At 43.3% G+C, this 22116-nt stretch overlaps 1 protein-coding gene across 1 annotated transcript in view; it reads right to left on the reverse strand.

The window, feature by feature from the left end:
* Positions 1-22116, reverse strand: part of CA8 (carbonic anhydrase 8 (inactive)) — a 121004-nt gene that overhangs the window by 44349 nt on the left and 54539 nt on the right. Inside the window, exons 3-5 of the mRNA XM_088469353.1 lie at positions 16311-16435; positions 11943-12038; positions 9822-9884 (exon numbers count right to left, since the gene is read on the reverse strand). Of these exons, the coding sequence (XP_088325479.1) occupies positions 9822-9884; positions 11943-12038; positions 16311-16435 (284 nt within the window). The remainder of the gene's footprint in view (positions 1-9821; positions 9885-11942; positions 12039-16310; positions 16436-22116) is intronic.

Below are 22116 nucleotides of genomic sequence, written 5' to 3' on the forward strand. Positions count from 1 at the left end.
TGATTTTTATTTAGAATGAAACAGTGATGTAGTGTTGGCTGTTAGGGAACATATGGTAGCTTAGCACTTATACATCACGTCATCAAAGAAGAGAGATGCGCTAAGCCGCTAACCACTGTGTTTTGGTTTTAGATCTAGCTTCATCTTCGTGTTTTTTCGCTTTGGTTTTTCATCTGGGTTTTGTTTAGAAAAAAAAATTATAATTTTTTTTTTCAAAACCGCTACAATCATGTATTTATTTTTTGCAATCCAAAACCCGAAATTTGGATTTAAACTCAGAATTCTAAACCACGGGAAGATTAGAACCACAACTTGGATTTATCCGGATCTCCCCAGGAGATCAGAACCGCAACTCGGAACTATCTGGATTCACAAAATTCGAGCAGATTCGGATTTCTGGAGAACTGAACCACTCATCTCTACATCAAAGTAAATTTATAATCAATAATTCCCTTTCCCTGAGTAGCAAAACCATTACCACACCAGGACCTCTGCCCACACTGATAACTCTGGAGAAATCAAATTTAAATATGTAAAACATGCATAACATATAGACAATATTTGCGTTGCTCTCTACAAGATAGCAGCACTGATAGGCAGGGCTATGTATGAAGGGTCAGCTTTGCCTGATCGTTCCGTCCGCTGCAGCCTGGCGATGCCCTATCCCCACAGCAGGGACAGCGCTGTCCCTGCTGCGGGGGCTGCCAGCTCCAGGGCTGCACATGGGATCTCGCAATGCTTGTGAGATCCCGTGCATGCTTAGTGGAGCCAGTCAGGACTGAGACACAGCGCATCAGCACTAGGCAGATGCGCTGTGTACTCAGGCAAAGATCACCGGAGGGGGAGTTATCACTCTCCTGCTCCGGCCGATGAGATGATAATACATTGTTAGTACTTCCTGTTTGCCTCGGTAAAGAAGCAAAGCAGGAAGCGTTATAGCTGCACATTAAGTGCCGCTATAATGCATCTCCCCCACAGCTACTATTGTAGCTGTGTAATAATAATAATAATTTATATACCCCTCATTCACAAATGTAAAACTTACAAATCACATTGGAAAGGTCCTCTTCAGTCCATGACAAAAACACCACTTCTCATTATGGTAGCCAGACAGTAATAAGCAGTTAGTAACAGACACTTTCATATGAATGAATTGGACCACTCTGAGTGTCAGAGTGTTAATTCCCAGCATGTGTGTAGTATATTAGTAAAAGACAATATTATATATAAACACCAAACCCATGCCCTGGGATGTTGGGAATAGCCCTAGTGCTATTGGCACTGGAGCTGGCTATACCCAAGTAGCGGAGATCCGCATCTCTTTGGCAGGCCTGACCCTCCTGTTGAAGCCATCTTTGCTGCCAACTACAGTACAATGCTGTACAGATCTTACTAACACGTCTGCAAGTGGCAAGTCATATATTTGGTTGGGTTTTCGGTGGAGTTATAACGGGTTTTAAACCAGCCACATAGCAAATCAAGGGATTCTACACTTGTACAACCATGGCCAAAAGTTTTAAGAATGACACAAGTATTGGTTTTCACAAACTTTGCTGCTTCAGTGTTTTTAGACTTTTTTGTCAGATGTTGCTATGGTATACTGAAGTAAAATGACAAGCATTTCATAAGCGTCAAAGGCTTTTTTTGACAATTACATTAAGTTTATGCAAAGAGTCAATATTTGCAGTTTTGACCCTTCATTTTCAAGACCTCTGCAATTCACCCTGGCATGCTGTCAATCAACTTCTGGGCCACATACTGACTGATGGCTGCCCATTCTTGCCTAATCAATGCTTGGAGTTTGTCAGAATTTGTGGGCTTTTGTTTGGCCACCCGTTCTCTTGAGAATTGACCACAAGGGGAAGTGGGCGTCCTTATGTCAGGCTGCGATCGCAATGCAAATGCAAACATTTAAATTAGGGGTGTGCACTGGCCTCTTTTCGTGTTTTGTGTTTGGTTTTGGATCTGGATCTTTCTTCGTGTTTTGGATCTGGATTGGTTTTGCCAACACCACCCTTCCGGGTTTTGTGTTTTGGATCTGTATTTTTTTGGAAAAAAGCATAAAAACAGCTAAAATCCCAGAATTTGTTTTTCTTTTGCTCCTACGCTATTATTAATCTCAATAACATTAATTACCACTCATTTCCCGTCTATTCTGAACACCTCACAATATTGTTTCTCAGGAGAGAGATGGGCGCCGCCGAGGCTGATAGGACGCTGTTCCCAGGGCCACCGAGGAGATCCTGGTCGAGCTGTTTCTGCAGGCTGGTCCTGCAATTAACGTTAAAATTCCAAAGGACAAGGATGAAAAGTCGAAACAATTTGCTTTTGTCAATTTCAAACATGAGGAGTCCGTTCCCTATGGAATGAGTTTGTTAAATGGAATCAAACTCTTTGGGAGGCCGCTGAAAATTCAATTCAGATCAGAAAGCAGCCATGACTCTGCAGAAGCAAATACCGCAGCCTACTTACCACAAGGAAATGGCAATTTTACTGGAAACAGTCCATCAACACATGACCGCAGGCATGATGGCAATGGGGAGTTCACGAAATACTCTGAACTTTCACCTCCTGTTCCAAACTATCAGTGATCTTTCTCTTCTCTGGACAATATTCAAAGACAAGCAATGATGAATAACTTCTATAGGTCAGAAACCCCTCAAGGATCCAGCACAGCAATGATGGCCCAACCCAGTTACTCGCTATCACAGTATCCGCCTCACCAAAGTCAGTACAGTCACAGATCCAATCATTCTCCCCCACACAGATATGATTCCTCTTCCAGTCACCAATCCAGTAGAAGCCATAGCTTTCATTCTTATCAAAAGGAGAGTTACCACAGTAGCAGAGGCTAGGGATGTGCAGGCTTGGATTAGTTTGGGTTTTCCCGCCAAAAATCGGGTCTCAGAAAGAGGCAAAAAATCATCTTTCATAGACAAACATTATCTTTCATGGACTTTTGTCCAGGACAGCCCCTGTAAAAATGATTTTGATGAAGGGCAGCGTACAACCCACAGGACAGCCCCTGTAAAAATGATTGTGATGAAGGGCAGCGTACAACCCACAGGACAGCACCTGTAAAAATGATTTTGATGAAGGGCAGCATACAACCCACAGGACAGCCCCTGTAAAAATTATTTTGATGAAGGGCAGCGTACAACCCACAGGACAGCCCCTGTAAAAATTATTTTGATGAAGGGCAGCGTACAACCCACAGGACAGCCCATGTAAAAATTAGTTTGATGAAGGGCAGCGTACAACCCACAGGACAGCCCATGTAAAAATTATTTTGATGAAGGGCAGCGTACAACCCACAGGACAGCCCCTGTAAAAATTATTTTGATGAAGGGCAGCGTACAACCCACAGGACAGCCCCTGTAAAAATTATTTTGATGAAGGGCAGCGTACAACCCACAGGACAGCCCCTGTAAAAATTATTTTGATGAAGGGCAGCGTACAACCCACAGGACAGCCCATGTAAAAATTAGTTTGATGAAGGGCAGCGTACAACCCACAGGACAGCCCCTGTAAAAATTATTTTGATGAAGGGCAGCGTACAACCCACAGGACAGCCCCTGTAAAAATTAGTTTGATGAAGGGCAGCGTACAACCCACAGGACAGCCCCTGTAAAAATGATTTTGATGAAGGGCAGCATACAACCCACAGGACAGCCCCTGTAAAAATTAGTTTGATGAAGGGCAGCGTACAACCCACAGGACAGCACCTGTAAAAATTATTTTGATGAAGGGCAGCATACAACCCACAGGACAGCCCCTGTAAAAATTATTTTGATGAAGGGCAGCGTACAACCCACAGGACAGCCCCTGTAAAAATAATTTTGATGAAGGGCAGCGTACAACCCACAAGACAGCCTATGTAAAAATTATTTTGATGAAGGGCAGCGTACAACCCACAGGACAGCCCCTGTAAAAATGGTTTTGATGAAGGGCAGCGTACAACCCACAGGACAGCCTATGTAAAAATTATTTTGATGAAGGGCAGCGTACAACCCTTGTAAATATTAGTTTTAATGAAGGGCAGCGTACAACCCACAGGACAGTCCCTGTAAAAATGATTTGTATGAGCGTAGTCGTACAGCAGACAGCGCAGCCCCTGTAAAAATTATTTGTATGAGCATACCCCTACAGCAGATAGGGCAGCCGCTGTAAAAATTATTTGTATGAGCGTACCCCTACAGCAGACAGGGCACCCCTGTAAAATTTATTTGTATGAGCGTACCCCTACAGCAGACAAGGCAGCCCCTGTAAAAATTATTTGTATGAGCGTACCCCTACAGCTGACAGGGCACCCCCTGGACAACACAGCACTACAGCCAGCCAGCCCCTATGGACAGGACAACAGCCATCCCCTATATGGACAAAGACAACAGTAGCCAGCCCCTATGTATTGTATATGGACAACAGTAGCCAGCCAGCAAGCCCCTATGGTCAGCGTCAGCAACAGCTCCCAGCTCCCTCCCTCTTGACAGTAGCCAGCCAGCTGTACTTTTTTATTTTTTATAACTAACACACAACACTGAGCTCCCTCCTAACTCTGCACACTCCACAGCCGGAAAGGAAAATGGCAGTGATCACAGGACCTTTACAGAATCAAAAACCCGCGAGAATCCGACAGCTGGATGATGACTTTTTGCCTCATTTCGGGAACCGAATCTGGTGGGAAAACCCGAGCTGGACTTGGTTCCCGGCTCGGATCGAGGGGGCTCGGGGGGTTCGGATTTCGGAAATCCAAACCCGCTCATACCTAATTTGAATATCACTGCTGATATTAGCAACACAGTGGGATTAGTAAGGCTCTTAACTAGAGAAAACAAAGGTAAAGCACCTGTTAACACAGTCGAGATGTGTGAACCCATGTCCTGCGAGGAAGCATGTGACTTGCCAGGAGGGGAGGCTGATAGATGGATAGAGGCAGCAAGGAAAGGAATGAGGTCCATGCATGACAACCAGATATGGACACTGGCTGGGGTGCAAGCAAGAAGAGAAACCATTGGCTGGAGAAAGTTATTGCAGACTAAAAAAAAAATTTAAAATTAGATGGGTCAAGTGCAAAGGTTCCACAACGCTGTTCTCAAAGCATTACAACAGTTCAGGCTTTGAAAATAACCATGGTTAAGCACAGGTGATTAAATAAAATGTACTGAGGTACTAATTAGGTCACCTGTGGTCAAGCATGGATATCCTTAAAACATGGAATATTAGGGTGCCTTGAGGACAGTGCTATGGAACCTCTGGTCTAGTAGATCAAGCCTCATCTGTTGAGTGGGTGTGTTGAGATATTGCAATATACATAGATTTAGGGGTAAATTTACTAAGAATTGATTGTTCCGATTTGCAATGAGATTAATCTTGCTGTACCTCGCCTGAATTCGGGTGATTTTTTCACTTTTGATCTCTCAAATTTACCAACAGACGATTTGAGGCAGATCGAGTTGGCTGATAGTGAAGCAGAATGAGATATCTCCCCCGAGTAGCACAAAATCATCTGTTATTTCTCACGGGCCACTAGCCAATCAGCAGCCGCTTTACATGTAGCGGCCGCTCATTGGCTGGTTTCACATGGGTCCCAGCCAATGAGCGGCCACTACATGTAAAGCGGCCGCTGATTGGCTAGCGGCCCATGAGAAAAAACAGATGATTTTGCTCATCTGTCATTTTGTGAGCTGTAACAGCATGTAACGGCATATACTTACACCTGTTCGGCTTAGTTCGGGTTAGTCGGTTTGTTGTTTTAACAAGACCCTGGATGCTACAGAAAGCAGCGCCAGGATGGAGGCCAGTATAGGATCTTTATCACAGGTCATTCCACACGGACTTCTACATTGGAAAAGAGGACAGACCGGCTGGTACAGGTAAGTATGTGTGATTGAGGTATGTGTGTAATAGATTTGTACTATCTAAGGTGTGTGTGTTGTGTCTTTATTTAACTATTCATTTTACAGTGCAGGTACGGGTGCCGGCCACCTACTGGCTCTTGTAGTTCCACAAGTGCCAAAGGGCGGGCATGCTGGCACCTGTAGTTTAACTGTAAAATACAATAGTTTACTTCTATTTTACACTTTATTACTCCCATTCCCACAGCCCTGGGGTGCGGGGAAAAGCCCAAGCCTGGGGTTTTTGGGAGGGGTGACTCCTTTTTTCGTGGCTCCCCACCTCCACTGAGATCCCTGGCTTGGCCTGACTGGCTTGGGGTGAGAATGCCTTGGCCCTGGAGACCCTGTACTAGGGACTCCTGACTGTGGCATTACACCCTGGTCAGTTTGGGTCCAGTGCTGGTTTTAAATATAGGTGGACCCCAACACTATTTTTTTCCCCTATATTTAAAACCAGTACTGGCCCTGCAGCCTGGTGCTGGTTCCTAAATTATTGTTGAACCCTACTCATTTTGTTCCCCATAATTTTGGAATCAGGACTGGCTGACAAGTCCGGGGCTGGTTAGGCTTTTGGGGGGTGGCCTATGTAATTTTTTTTTTAAATTAACCCTATTTTAACTAGTTTCAGGCAGAAACATACACAAATCACAATGATTTGTGTATGTTTCTGCCAAACTTGCAACTCAGGAGGTAGAGAGTTTGAAAAAGTGAGTTTGGCTGAGAGTTTGCTGTCATCTCACCCGAGCTTGTCATCCCGATTCTTTGTAAATTTGAGAGATGTATCTTTTAGGTGAAAAATACTTCCGAGTTGTCCCGATGGTGAGTTGATTCGAGTTTGCTATCTCACCCAAGTTTAACGAGTGAGAAGAGAGAAATTTCTCTCTAACTCACCTGACTTGGCCTTTAGCAAATTTGTGAGATGAAAATCAGTCCTAAACTCACCTGAGATTGGCATCTCGACCAATCTCGAATCTTAGTAAATTTATCCCTTAGTGGTGTTTGGGTGATTGCACTGTAGAGACAGCAGATGGTGCTGTTACAAAATATGTTAGGTGTTCTAAGTCTGTATATAGTAATGTACTCTGTTGTTTACTATATAAATAGTTTTACAACAAAGAGAGCTTCCCAGTGTGTACCTACTGACATTGCGTGTAAGAAGGATTTGATCTGGTAACTAACACCTCTGTTAACAATACTTACCCCTTTCTGGCAGCCCTGATGGGTCCTCTTTCTCTCCAGCCATGATCTGTCCCATCTTGCTTAGCAGTGGGAGCCATTGGAGGATGGCAACACGTGCCCTAGCTCCCACTGCACATGCATGTAGGAGATGGGATAGACCTTTTAAAAATTATTATATAGATAGTGTAGGGTGTGCAATGCATAAGGGCACATGGGTACAAGGGGGACTTTGCATCACACACCCAGCACCAACCGATTTGCCACTGTGGCTGCCCTTGTGATGCCCCCCTCCCTAAACCTGTCCACAGGTGCCATTTTTCTACTGAAATATTCAAAAAGATGGCTCCACATAGGAGCAGCAAAGTCTTTGTTCTTTTCTACACATCAGTGATGTAACAAGGGTGAGGCAAGCAGGCAAGTGTCCTGGGCACCAACATGAGGGGGGCACCTGTGCAGAGGCATGGTTAGGAAAGATACTATAGCAGATGATAACATTACATTGACAGTGCTGTAATAACATTACATTGACAGGGTGAGCCACTGCTGGGGACAGATGATAGCACAGCTAAGCTTCGGGTCAACTCTCCTCAGTGAAATCTGTTCCTGACCCTCCCTGTCTGCATGATCTCAAGCTGAGAACAAGGGACAGTCTGCAAACATTTGCCACTTTATAATTGTATTCGAATACTGTTGAATACACTTGTATAGTGGCAAGAAGTTTGAAGACTGTCCCTTGTTCCCAGCACGAGTGAGACTTGCAGACAGGGACGGAGAATGCAGAGAGAGCATCCGGCATTGTTAGTATTGTATAATGGTTTAATGGGCAGTAGTGGACTTGAGGAAGGTGCACCTGTCATTAGTGCCGGATCATCCTGTTATGCGAGCTGGCCACCCACCCAGGGGGAATGATCGCCATCTCTACCAACAGTGGATGCCAGTGGGGACTTAAATTGCTTAATGAGTGATTTGCACTGCAGTGTTTGATTTGCAATTAATGGTGGCTGGTCCCTCACTCCCTCAGGACCCATGACTGCAGCTCTATGCAGCAGATAATAGGTTTGTCCATCCCTCCTGTTTCTTCCCCTCCCCACCGTTACTCTCTATATTACTACTGCCTGTACACACCTCCAAATAGTAAAGTGTGACAGGTCCATGACCTCCTGTTATAAGTTACAGTCCGGCAAGGTCAGTGACCACCAGAGCTGACCAAATAAAGCAGTGGAGATGGAGGACAGGGGCTACCAGCAAGCAGTAAGGTGATAAGTGCCACACAATGTGCCCCCACCCTCCATGTCTGTTGAATAATTTAAATGTTCCTGAAAGGGAAAAGCCTGGCTCTATTCCAGCAAGCTGTGGAGGAATAACCCTCTCCTGTTATCAGCCAGAGTACAGGTCTCTCTATCATTCCTGGATTATACCATTGCCTGTCAAGCTATAGTACTTTACTGTGATAATTACAGATGTTTTTCCCACTTTTTTAGTACCGGTATTTTGTGAATATGATGGTTTGGTTTCCGATTTTTGGCAGCCACAAATATGTATATAGTTATCTGGTCACAATGTTGTGTTACATACACCATTTCTGATATGAAAAGTGTTCCTTTTATTACGGCCGTCTACTTGTACATATCAAACTTTGATGCATTTTTTTTACAATCATTTGATTGATATCCAGGCAGTGCCGATTTGCTTTATTTGATCCACAACATCATACTTCTGTGCCAATATTTGTTAATAGTGCTTGACACCAGGACATTTTATTTTTGGATTTTTTGTTTTTGAATCGCTATCGTGCGAATATTAATATATAAGCACACATATTTTTGCAGGGACAAAAGAGAGGGGTAGTGCCCCAAACCAGTATCTTGCCTATGGCCCGCTGGTGTCTTAACCTGGCTCTGCTTGTCTTCCTGTGTGTGTGTCTCTTGTACCTGTGATAACCCCAGGTGTCCATACAACTACCCCAACCCAGTCCCTCCTAACGTTACCATATTGCACTACTGCCCCTACCCAGTCCCTCATACTACTACCACCATCACTCCAACCCCCCAACCTCCCAAACTGTAAGGTGTCACTACTACTACCCCTACCTATCAGATTTTTAAAGAGCAGTTTTTAAGGGGCGCCATTTTTGGATTTGCCCCGAGCGCCATCAGACCTAATTATGCCTCTGCTACAAAAACACATCTTTCTGAATATATTGCCAGAAAGATGGTGCCGTTGCAATGGATTCCCCCAGCCTTTAAAACCTCTGCATATTTACCACTGCACAGCAAAGAACACCCTTAAAAATGTGCCCTCTAAAAAAAAATTATTTTCAAAAAATCTTGCACAGTTAAATCAAATTTTGTTTTTTTGCACTGCTCCTCAAAAACTAATCACACTGGTCCTCCATACTTAGAAAGCAATACCCTTATATTGCCCACCTCTTCCTCTTGCCTGTGAAAAGTTCTGCAAATGCTAAAAATTCACTTCATATACATACAGTATCCACATTGATGTATACCTAATAGTACTTGGAATGGAAGGACAAAAGCTAATCATGTACTGTCCATCGCCCATTTTGCACACAAATGAGGCCCTTTAAAAAAAATAAAAAGTGCAGAACAAAAGTGTGGATGCCTTAGTCACAACCATATCATGTGTATTAAATTGTGTTATGTTAGTATGCATTTTGCTGTACTGTGCCTCCCTGTAATTGTTCACTCCCATGAGGCACACAAGGCAGCGGTCAAACAAAATACTTACTTTATACTGCATATCCTCAAGAATGTCTGTTACAGCTTTTAGGGCTGTGTGTTCTTTTCCTATCTAAAACAGCCAAATAAAAAAGACATAAGAGAAGCAATGACTAAAACTGCAGCAATAGAAGATAGATTTATGTAATACAATTATTATGTAAGACAGCATATATCTCATGTATACCATAGGTCACTTTGTGTGCATTGCTTAGTTCATTAAGATAGTCTTTCCAAAATATTCTACAGTTGGGAGCGTACTTTGTGCAATGTGCATGTAAGTAAAGGCGATGCAAAGTTGTACGCATTTCGCTCACATCTACACTAAAAAGGGTGCATTAGGTAGTAATGGGGCATTCAGGACAGTAAGTGCGAGTTCATGCAAATGGGTCCTATGCTGCAACTACTGCAGTCTAGCAGCAAGTCTGCACTGTCAATGAGGACTAGTAGTAAACCAAGTGCACACACACAGATGTGGTCACATCATGAAATGCCTATAATGATGCATACTGTATGGGCAAAAAGACTCATTTATTTTCCATGAACACTTCTTACAGCAAAACTGTACACCCGATTTAGGCCCTGATTCAGAGCCGGATGCTCTGACAGAGCGCTCGCTCTGAATCAGGGCCGTCCCTTCTCCTTTTTGGAGCGGCCTCCTGGCCACTCGTATAGCTGTGGGTGACCACCCACAGCTATAGCGAGCGGCGAAAATGATGGTCACGATGGTCAAGACCATCGGGCTTGCGACGAGACCCTGCGGTAGGGTCTCGCTGCCGCAAGCCCTGGAGTGCTTTTGGCTCTATCAGAGCCAAAAGCACACCCACTGACATCACTAGTGATGTCAGTGGGGCCGGCCCCAGACGGTAGGCGTTCCCATGGGAATGCCTCCGTCTGGGCAGCCACGCCCCCGGCACGCCCACCAAAGGGGGCATGCTGTCAATCACCATCGACAGCACGCCCCCTTTGGTGCGAGACCCACAACGACGGCTTGGCCGTCGTTATTCGGATCTCACGCATTCGCACGACGGAGCAACATCGACCTGCTTGCGAGCGCTCGCGAGCGGGTCTGAATCAGGCCCTTACTTCCAACTTCGCATCAGCCTCTATGTTAGTAAACATCTTGTGATGCATCATTCAATTATTTGGCTGCATCATATATATTTTATAATTTTTTAGTAATAAAGGTGAATCCCAATAAACCCTATGGTTCAAGCTCACTACCTAAGTGTTGTCAACAGAACTAGAGATGAAGTTAGTAGCCTCTGTTGACTGGTGGATAGTTAAGCAGGGCTTTGATATGTCATATTTAATTTTCTGGAATGCCTGGTTCAATCACATCTGCAAACCCACACTTTTTCACATGAAGCATGTGTATATATATGCTTAAAAAAAAGCTGCAGAACGTAACAGTTAAAGTTCACTGCGGACAGAAATGTGCCTTGGGCCAATTAATATGCCCCCCATCATAAAATCGTTCCGGCGCCCACTCCCCTCCCTCTTACCTGTGCTCAAGCCCAGGGACTCACCACTGTAGCGACGACTGCTGACGGTCAGGGGCTGTGCTTTCCAATAGGCTGCACAGCCCCTGCACGGCGAAGGAGGAGGTGTAATGTGTGGTGTTTTAAATTAAAGACCGCACATCACACCTCCTCCTCCATGCGGTGCAGGGACTGTGCAGCCTATTGCACGGCCCCTGACCATCCATGGCCACCGCGCCTTTTAAATGTTTGTGAGGGGTGATTGGCCCCCTTGCCCCCACCCCGTTCCGACACCCATGCCGTGTAGTCATAATTTTTATTGTTATAAATTGCCCTTAAAGTTTTAGTTAATAGGGAAAATTAGCAAATGTTTTAAGAATGTCTCACACAGAGCAATTTATTTTGTCATTTTGATGATTTTTAACCAAACGTCTGACCATTACACCATGGGTGGTCTCCAAATGCTATCGCTAGTCAAACTCTTGTCCACTTGGAACAGCATAAACTACTTAAACAGCTAATTTTAACTTCTTATGCACTTCATATATTAAAACAAAGGGCTAGGTGAAAGATTGAATGCAACAGTATGCACAGTAAAATAGTTTGTGTTTATTCAATTTAGTTAGCGGGAAAGAAGAAAAGCAAATTACCTGCACAAATAAAGCAATTATAGCAATCCCATGTACTTGTCCTACAGCTTCCTCAATATTCCTGTATAACGTGGAGTTCCAATGGATGAGGTGGAGCTTAGAATGTGAATACAAAAACAGGTGAACTTAAGCAAATTTGTATCCTGTAAACTGGTAACACATAATTATACACAAGCTGTAATGTAACCATGACTTTTCTAAAACCTGTCTAGGTCACACTTTGCTTATGTAAATAGATATAAATGTACTATATTAAAGAGTATTTTTTTACCTTTGGACAGGAAGCAGATATAATAGAAGGAATTTAAATTGAAAGACACAAGTCTGGATATTGTAGATATGTAAAATGAACTGCACTGGAAGTATTCTTGCCAATGTATTTCTGATGCCCTCTGGGGGATCCCGGGAGGTGGGCGCAGGTGGTAGTTGCCGATGCAACTAAAAGTACTATCACAGCCCCATCCCAATACTGCTGAAACCTATTTGTGACAGCAAGGGGCAAGGACACTATCGCACCATCAAGTCTGCAGATCTGGGTAGCTGGTCTTGGATGTCCCAGGAGAGTTGGGTCAGATAAGTGGCGGCACTGTCTGGCTTGGTCTTTGTATAGGCTATTTTATGATAAATTAATGTATGGTAGGGTACAGAATTCATATTCAGTTATTGTGTCTTGTTAAATAGTATTACCATAATTGACTGCTGCTACTATCATGGAGTTTATATCAGAGTTGCCGACTTCTAGCTCCCTCCTTCCAGGAGGGAGCTGTCGGGCATCCTTAGCAGGGGGTATGTCCCGGACCATGACTAGTCAATGGGGGCGGAGCATGGGCGTGACAACGCGATCGCGTCATCACGGCCCCGCTCCCTCTTCACAATGCCAAGATAAATGGCATAATGAAGCAGGGGGCGGGGCCATGATGATGCGAATCACGTCACGGAGCCCCTTGCTGCCGAGGATAATACTGTATTCGCGGGGGGGGGGTCAGATGGATCGCCGGGGACCGAGAGACTTACCTACCTTTCCGGGGGGACCGGAGGGCGGCACCCGATTTTCGGGAGGCTCCCGACCAAATCGGGTGGGTGGGTAAGTATGGTTTATATTCATGTAAAGGAGTATATTCATGATTACTTCACTTCTATAAAAGTAGGTGAAAATTAACACTTTTGCCAACTTTTGTAGAAATTAAGTAATGGGGCCATTCAATATAAAGATAATGCAGGATATATCACACATATTTCCTGCTTACCTTTCAGTGCCGATGTGGCACGCCGTCCCCATACACTAGTATGGGGACCTAAATTTATCAAGCTCCAAAAATACAAATTTATTAGAACTTGACAGCAGGAACTAACGGCATCTTCAGATAGTGACAGTACCCGGACCCCAGCTCCTTACTATGGAAAGGGAGTCAGGGTTCCTCCACCTCTGTTCCGATCCTTGTGAAAACCCTCGGTACAGTATCTCCATGTGCGTGATCTGAGTTTATGCATTCGCTGTAACAATGCTGTGACAGATTTAGCAGTACTAAGTTCCACTCCACAGAAGTAGCGGTGATAGGGATCATGGGGACAATGGATTTTTGGATCAAATGTCACCGCATCACCGCTACAACTCACAGCAAGTTGGATACTAAATTAGCACTGCCCCAAAGTCACTAGAAAACAGTAGTAGTTAAAATCTCCCTAATACCTTTGTTCAATCATTGTGCTTGTCCAATTGTAAAACGCAACAGGATTTTCTGGTGCTATATAAGTAAATGTTAATAACAACTGTTCTACCGAGTCAGTGTACTGTAGAAGATTTTTTTCTCCCATGCACAACAGACTACCAGTCTTTGAGATCGATTTACTAAGTTGTGTTAGGAGATAAAGTGAACGGTGGTAAGGTACCAGCCAATCAGCTCCTAACTGCCATGTCACAGGCTGTGTTTGAAAAATGGCAGTTAGGAGCTGATTGGCTGGTACCTTATCACCGTTCACTTTATCCCCTAACGCCTCTTTAAGTCAAATGGAGAACCTAGAAGCCTGCTTTCTAGATCTAAAGTAGCAGATGATAGAAAAATATAACATGCAACCATAGAGCAAAATTAAATATACTGTCAAACATTACTATTTCTTTAATGGCAAGAAAACTTAAGGTGCGCATCCACTACCCGACTATGGAAAGACTGTACGATTACGACATCATAGTCGTACAGTCGTTCCTCTTCCCTTGCAGTGCCTACACTGAACGATATGTCGTTCAGTGTAGGCACCCTCCCTCATCCCTGAACATGGTCAATCTGTCTTTATCGGCAGATTGACCGGCATGTTCAGGCGATGATTGATGTCGGAAACTAACAGCAGGAGCACGCATCGCTGGTTGTTTTTTTAATTATAGTGCACGATTTGTGCACGATTAATGAGCGATTGAATGATTACGATGTCGTAATCATTCAATCGCTTATTAAAATCACCTAATGGATATGTGGCTTTACAGATATTTTTCTGTGATTCCACAAACTCCACACCTGGACAGAGTAAATGAGAACAGGGCCGTAACTAGGGTAGTGTGGCCGGTGCCATGGCACAGGGCACCACAGGACAAGGGGCGCTGTTCAGGCCTATAAATTTCCTGTTTATTATCATCCTCACCTATAGCTTCCTCATTTTTCATCACCAGCTTCTCCTGGCCTCCTCTATCTCTTCCCTGGCCCTTCCCCATGAGGACATTCCCCTTTTTTGGGTGTGTTATGTCGCTATTTGAAAAATGGGGTGGCGCCAAAGCTCCAAATAGTCTACAGCTCTGAATGAGACAGTACAACAGAAGTTTAACTTGAGGATAGATATATGCTTTTTCTAAAGGTCACACATTTTTTTGGGAGGTGGGGGTAAGTAATCTATTATGTAAATAGAGAGACAGGGATTAGGAGAAGAGTTACTGAGCTACGTAGTCCAGTCTTATTCGAGTGCATCCAGCATACCATGATATGAGTGCTGCATCCTGGCAAATGACATAAAACACTTCCTCTACATTGATTTCCCACTTTAAGTTCTGCCAGATAAAACACACATAATCTCACCTGGATCAGGATTTTCCTTCCAATGTTTGCTTTGCAAGCATTGTGTATAAATATTACGCTTGTGACCAGATGAAATCCATGTTAAATGATGTCATATAATATGGCTTTGTATTATATATACTACTCCCACAACAAAAGGATTATATTTTTATCAAACATGCAGTGCCACTTAGACACTGTATTCTGGACAGCACCAATGAATACTGGGCATGATTCAGAGATGGACGCTAATGCGATTTTTACGCAGTTCGAGCAAATGTTTGCCATTGCGCGTCCATATAAGTCGCACTGTGCACGTGCTGCAATTGTCTTGCGATTCCGTATGCACAGAGGATACATACACAAAGTGAGTTTCAGGTAGTCAACTTTTGGGAGAGGTAATGGAAGGTGGTCATAAAAAAATGCAGGCGTGTCTGACTGTTTAAACCCTGTTACATGGGCGTGCATAAATTAGCCCTTGCAATCTCCTATGAAGCCTGAGAGCCCTCTGCATGTCAGGAGAGCTGCCGAGTCTGCAGCTGGTCAGACCTTCCGCAAGGGCAAGATGGCAGCTCGATGTGCGTCATTGTTACAGATATTTATGCAGGTAAGCAACATCGTACGCATATGAGAAGGCAACGGTGGGTGTCATTGTGCTCGGGTGGGTATGGTTTGGAACTATTAGCATATTTTCGCAGCTGCATTCCGTGCGAAATTTCAGCGGGGGAGGGGGATCGGGGCAAGGAGCGATACAAACAAGTTTCTTTGATTTCTAAACTATGGGGATGCTGCAGATAAACCTAGTTATTAATAATTTAATCGCCACATTTTCAGTGAATATAAGTGCACAATTAGGTTGCAAGATATGACAATTTTTAAACTTCTCTCTAAAGGTGAGGGGGGTTCCAGGATCATTATTTGTCAGGGAGCCTATAATTCTTATTGGTGCCTTGCATCCAGGAATAGCAGAATATCAGTTACAATATCCACTGGTTTAGAGGTAATTTGAGAGCTGGTGGGGCACAGCCTACCATCAGACCACCAATTAGACAGCCCTGATATATCACACGGAATTCAATATAGTTATCCTTTCTGATTTTGAAGAAACAGCTCATGAAGTAAGAATCACCCTACTATTTCATTATTTCTATATGATCCAACAGATAAGATAGTATTGACATACTGAAATCTGTGTAACTTTTTATTGCATAGAACACTAAACTGTATTGTAAATTAAAATGTAAACATAGCAACTGTGATCATTTGTAAAAACACATTGCATAGCAAATTCAAAATAGATTTCAACTGTAATACACTTTAAACTCACCTCCATTGGGAAAGCTTTGAAGTTGACTGTGTGCTCGGAACCTCGCTGATTCTCTCTGCCCCAGTGAAACCTTGCTTCATGCAATTCATATTCATGGCTTCGAGGCAGTGGACCACCAGTTAAAGCTAAAATAAAATTGATACACATTGAATTTATATAAATGATACTCAATGTCACAAAACAGCATGAAAATAATAAATAGGTGGAGTGACAAAAACTTTGTATATTGTTACTTGTTTATTTTATAGATTATAATTGCTATTACTTTTTATTTTTCCATCATTAAAATATAAACAGTATAATAACATGAGACATATGAGGCCCCTATTCACAAGAGCTTATAATCAAATGGGGTATAATGAAATTGATACAGTATATACAGTATATACATAAAGGTATAATTATATAGCAGATGTTACCCGGCACTTCTTCGATTAATATGTCACTGCCCGGGTGCCCCTCCTCCAGCCATAAAGATAGCAGCAATATAAACCAACAGAGAAAATGGATGGCACTCAGGTAAAATAATTCAATGAAAACAGCCCACACTGGCAGATATCAGTCAACGTTTCAGAGGTTTCCCCTCTTTTATCAAGACATCATCCCCTTGATATCTTGATAAAAGAGGGCAACCTCTGAAACGTTGACTGATTTCTGCAACAAGTGCCACCCATTTTCTGTGTTGGTATACATATATTATATATATATATATATATATATATATATATATATATATATATATATTATATACACATACATATACATATACACACACACTTTTTTCTAGACTGGGTCAGCAAATCAGTAAAATAACCCTTAACGCTGGAGTTGCAAATTAACAATTGGCTATGCAAATTTTTTTTAGATATGTTTCGACGACAATACTGTATATATTTATTTTTGCAATTAAAAAAATATCCTGTTTACCAGTTTAACATATACAGTCCCACAGAACCAGGTCTGGCTTTGATTACTTTTTCAACAAATTATGTAACAAATAGCCGTCATCCCAACATAAAACAACATTGGTGTAGTTAAAACACAAATGGGAAATTGTATAACTGACATACTGCAGTAGAAAAAAAACTTACTAAAGCTTTCACATTTCAAATCAAGTAATAAAGTAAGTAACTCCTACATAAAACCTAAAGCTACAGCTAAAACTCTCAAACTAGTACAGTATACAGCTGTTTCAACGTTAAGTGCATAAAATACAGTATGTATTCTGGGTGCTGCAAGATAAGGCTTGGAGATGCTGGTCTAGCTGGCATGGAGAATAATTCTTGTAATTACTTTCTCCTTCCTCCCCACGGAGCTACAGTAGTGGTAGACACGTATTTTTAAAACTAGTAAAATGCTTGCCAAATCAATCTCCAATCTTATTTGCATAGAATACCACTGGTATAAGGAGGAAGCTGCTAGCAAAAGAGTGGGAGGAAACCGATTAAAAAAGTTAATTACTAAAAAAGTAAAGCATGTTGGGACGTGAACAAGAATCAGGAAACCATTATTTATGGGGACGTGTACTTTAACAACAGTCTTTCATCATATTTCCCCTCTGCCAGCCCTTTAATTGTAATTTCAACAACAAGCCGCTATTCATTACTATTCATATTAACAGTGACATTAATGAAATTTATATATATATATATATATATATATATATATATATATATTCCATAGACTAAATTATGGTTTTACATGTTCCAATAAGGCTTCTTAGACATGATCTGAAATCTACTACATTTGTGCCACTCAAACAAAAGATTGGTGTGGATAGGGAGGAAGACAGAGTGGTGCCGATGGAGGTGGGGAGACAGAGTTGTACGGTTGGGGGGTCCAGAGTAGTGCAGATGAAGGAAGACAGAGTGCCACAGAAAAGAGAAAGACAGCAACGTGGCTGTGGAGAAAGCACAGACGGTGCAGCTGGGGAAAAACAGATTGGTACTGTTGAGGGAACACAGACTGGCACAGTTGGGAGACCACACAGCAGTAGGGATTGGGAATATATAGCAGCATGAAGGCATATAGCGGAAGAAAGTGTACATGCATAGACAAAGTATGATAGTTTCAAAAATAAGGGAGGTGAACGTGTATTCCAAATGAGATAAATGTATGGAGTGAGAAGGATGTTGGAACCCAGTGAGATTGTTGTGGTGATTGAATGGGAAGATTGTGGGTTGAGGGAGCCACATAACTGCTCAAACCGCAGTTGCATAGATTGCATGTGTGTATTCCAATGAGTACACAATTCTGTGAATTAGCAGCTCCACCATTTTGTGAGTGACAGCAATCTCATTCTGTGAGAGTGCTGAATCTGCAGTTAACCACAGGGTGTGATGGCATACCATATCTCTATTGCGCAAGGAACACATCCATTAAGGCGTCAGCCTTAATGATCGTAATTTCATTGCTTTTTTTAGTTTGAGTGGCACAAATTCAATAGGTTTTGGGAAATTTCAGATCATGTCTAAGAAGCCTTAATGGCACTTGTAAAACTGTAAGGGTTTTTTGTCTATGGAATTTCATTGCTTTTTTATAATTTATTAACCATCAGGGTTTTGACGAGCAAACCAGGCCACCTGCAGGGCAGAAGGACAACAAATAGGTACACTAACATGGGTGGAGGAGCAGACAGCACACAGGAGGTGTTTTAAGGGTGCAGAGGGAGAGACGGCTGCGGGGGAAGGCTCCGGATGTGTGGGGCAGTGGCAGCAGTGGAGGTGCGGAGCAGTGGCAGCAACGGGCGTGCACAGAAGCATCAGCGGGCGACAAAGGGACTCACTGGTGCTGGGCATGCACCTGAGAAAATCAAATCAATAAGACACAGATGCATGGACGTATTAGTGAGATCCATCCATGTATTGTTTTACAAAATTAATGTGTAATATAGAAAAAAAATTATGTACCTCCACATAACAACCAGCATCGGGCTTTGGAGCCCCAGTGCTGGTTGTGCTAAACACAGGGGACAAACGACGTAGGGGTTCCCTGTATTAAGCATAACCAGCAGCAGGCTAATCTGAGCCAGTCTTGGTTGCCAAAATAAAGGCGATGAGCGATGTAGGGGTCCTCTCGAAAAAACCTGAATTTTCCCATAGAGAAATCCCGAGGGGGCATGGTGTTTAAGGGGCTATGCCTCAAAAGCTATTAGAGGTATGGTGCTGAAATTAGGCATGGGCTGGTAGAACTGTTGCGCGGTGCTGCATGCAAAATTTCAGGGCAAAAACATACAAAATTAGGACTTTGGAGAAATTCAAAATTTTCAACTGTCAGTATTTTCTAACATTCAATCAGGACCACTTTTCTACTGTTCTCTATGGGGTATTTTTGGGAAGGCTTAACTCAGGGTAGGGCAGGCGGCAGGACCTGGGTGGGGTAGCAGTAGACTGATGCAGGCTTGGATCTGAACGATCCATGATACCTGTATTTAAATAAACACAGAAGCAAGGATGGGTCAGTGAGACCCATCTGTGCTTCTGTTTAATTAAAAAAAACCTGTGTAAAAAAAAACCAAAATGGCGTGGCCCCCTCCCCAAAAACAACAACCAGCACCGGGCTTTGGAAAGCCAGTACTGGTTGTGCTAAATACAGGGGACAAATGATGTATGGGTCCCCCATATGAAGCACAACCAGCACCAGACTTTTGAGAACCAGTCCTGGTTGCCAAAATACGGGGGACAAATGATGTAGGGGTCCCCCATATTCAGTGCAACCAGCACTGGGCTCTGAGCCGGCCCTGGTTCTGGAAATACAGGGGGAAAAATGCATAGGGTCCCGCTGTATTTACCAGAACCAGCACTGGACTTTTTCTAGCAGGGGGGTGATGCCACAGCCATGGGAGCCCTTTAACCGGGCCCCCCAGCCAAAACATCACCCCTGACCACCAGTCAGCCCAGACCGGGCATCTCTGGGGAGCTGGGGACCCCCCAATAAAGGGGACCTCCTCTCCAGGGCACCCCAGGCTGATAGCCTGGGACTATCCCCGGCACACCTGGAGTGGTGGGTGCCGGGTTGATAGTGTAAAGTGTGGTGCAAGTAAAGAGTTAAAATATTGTCTTTTGCTGTGGAACTACAGTTCCCAGCAAGCCTCCTCCGCATGCTGGTACTTGGAGAACCACAAGTATCAGCATACGGGGCATTACGGGCCTGCTGGTACCTGTAGTTCCACAGCAAAATATTTATATTTTCATATGCACCACACAACAAAATCGACCCAGCACCCACCGCACAGAGGGCAGGCTCAGAGCCAATGCTGGTTGCGCTGAAGATGGGGGACCCCTACGACCGTGCCCTTATAATATATATATATATATATATATATATATATATATATATATGCACTCACTTTTTTGGGGGAAGAAAAAGGAACAAAGAGCCAGCACTCACATTTAGTAGATTTATAGTGAAGGTCACATATGAAAAATACGGCATCCAATAGTCAACAGCTGCAACAGCCCACCCGATGACCATTTCAACCAAATCCTAATTGGTTTTCCTCAGGGGCTAATGGTGCACAGTGTCCCTGCTTGTATATATCCTAAAAAAGGGCTCCAAACAATCTCAATCATTGCCCATACTGACATCCCCTGGCTGAGCCTGCTAGTGGCTCACTGGTTGCGGGTGTCAGGTGTGTGGGTAGAGTTAACAATGTAAAGAAACAGCCCCATGTGTATCCAGACACCGGGACACTGGTGCACTGGCAGTCACGCTGATGCACAACGCAGCCCAAGTGTCACAACACCTATCACTGTCAGGCATGCGACACTAGATGGCATGTGGTCAACTGTGCAGGGCAACAGAGGTGAAGACTGATCTATAGAAAATAGATACTATATGGGTATATAACAACAGGTGATGGCTAAAGACATGTAAAAATGCCATAATATGCAGTGATAGTGTAAAGTAAGCGGTCACTCGTTGCACCTTATATATAACCCTATTAAGGGCACAATAAAGGTGTGAAATGAAAATCAGGTGGGTTTAAAAGAAGTGTATGCATATGTGGCATCATTCATATAGTCACCACATGGGTGAACTAAGCTGAAGTGTGTGAAAACCCAATACTCCTATATTAATACCTCTATGTGTAATACTGCAGGAATCCCAGGGCTGATGGTGGGTTTCTGAAAATTGTGTGCACATATGGCATCATCCATAGAATCACCCCATGTCATAACATAGGTGAACTATGCTTAAATGAGTGTAAATCCCAACACTCCACATTCAAGTCCCAGCCCATGGTCATCACAGCATATCCCACAGCAGGGACCCAAGACAACAATATATTAGAAGCATGAGCCAAACAGAATCGAGCACATAGTGCTGTTGCATAATGGTGTCCCTGGGCAAATACATGTTGGTCACTATGAACCCCACAGCGGGGGCTCCAGGGCAAAAATTCAGCAAAATATCACATCCACTTGAGTGGCAAATGCAGTATAACAATATGAAACACAGCGGTGTCTGACTATGTGGGATCAACAGTACTAGAAGTACATATCATAGTCCCAAAGTTGACAATTTCCAAGCAGTCTGGTAAACAATATGAGGCATTCCAAGTGCCTAAAAAAAACAACCCATCCGATATTCCTCATTGAGGCCATTGGGTGCTAGACTCTTGAGTCTGTAAATCCATCGTAATTCTCTCTGGAGTAACAGTTTTTTTCTGTCACCCCTCCTCTGTAATGGCGGAATCTGGGTCAATGATACATTCTATTATTGTTGCCTTGTTTTGTTGACTATGGCTTACTGACATTAGCATCTTTGGGTGCTTTAAAACAGTGCAACACAGGTTATGTATTAA

The sequence above is a fragment of the Taudactylus pleione genome, unplaced genomic scaffold (genome assembly GCF_031769625.1).
Source record: "Taudactylus pleione unplaced genomic scaffold, aTauple2 ptg000090l, whole genome shotgun sequence".
NCBI lineage: Eukaryota > Metazoa > Chordata > Amphibia > Anura > Myobatrachidae > Taudactylus > Taudactylus pleione.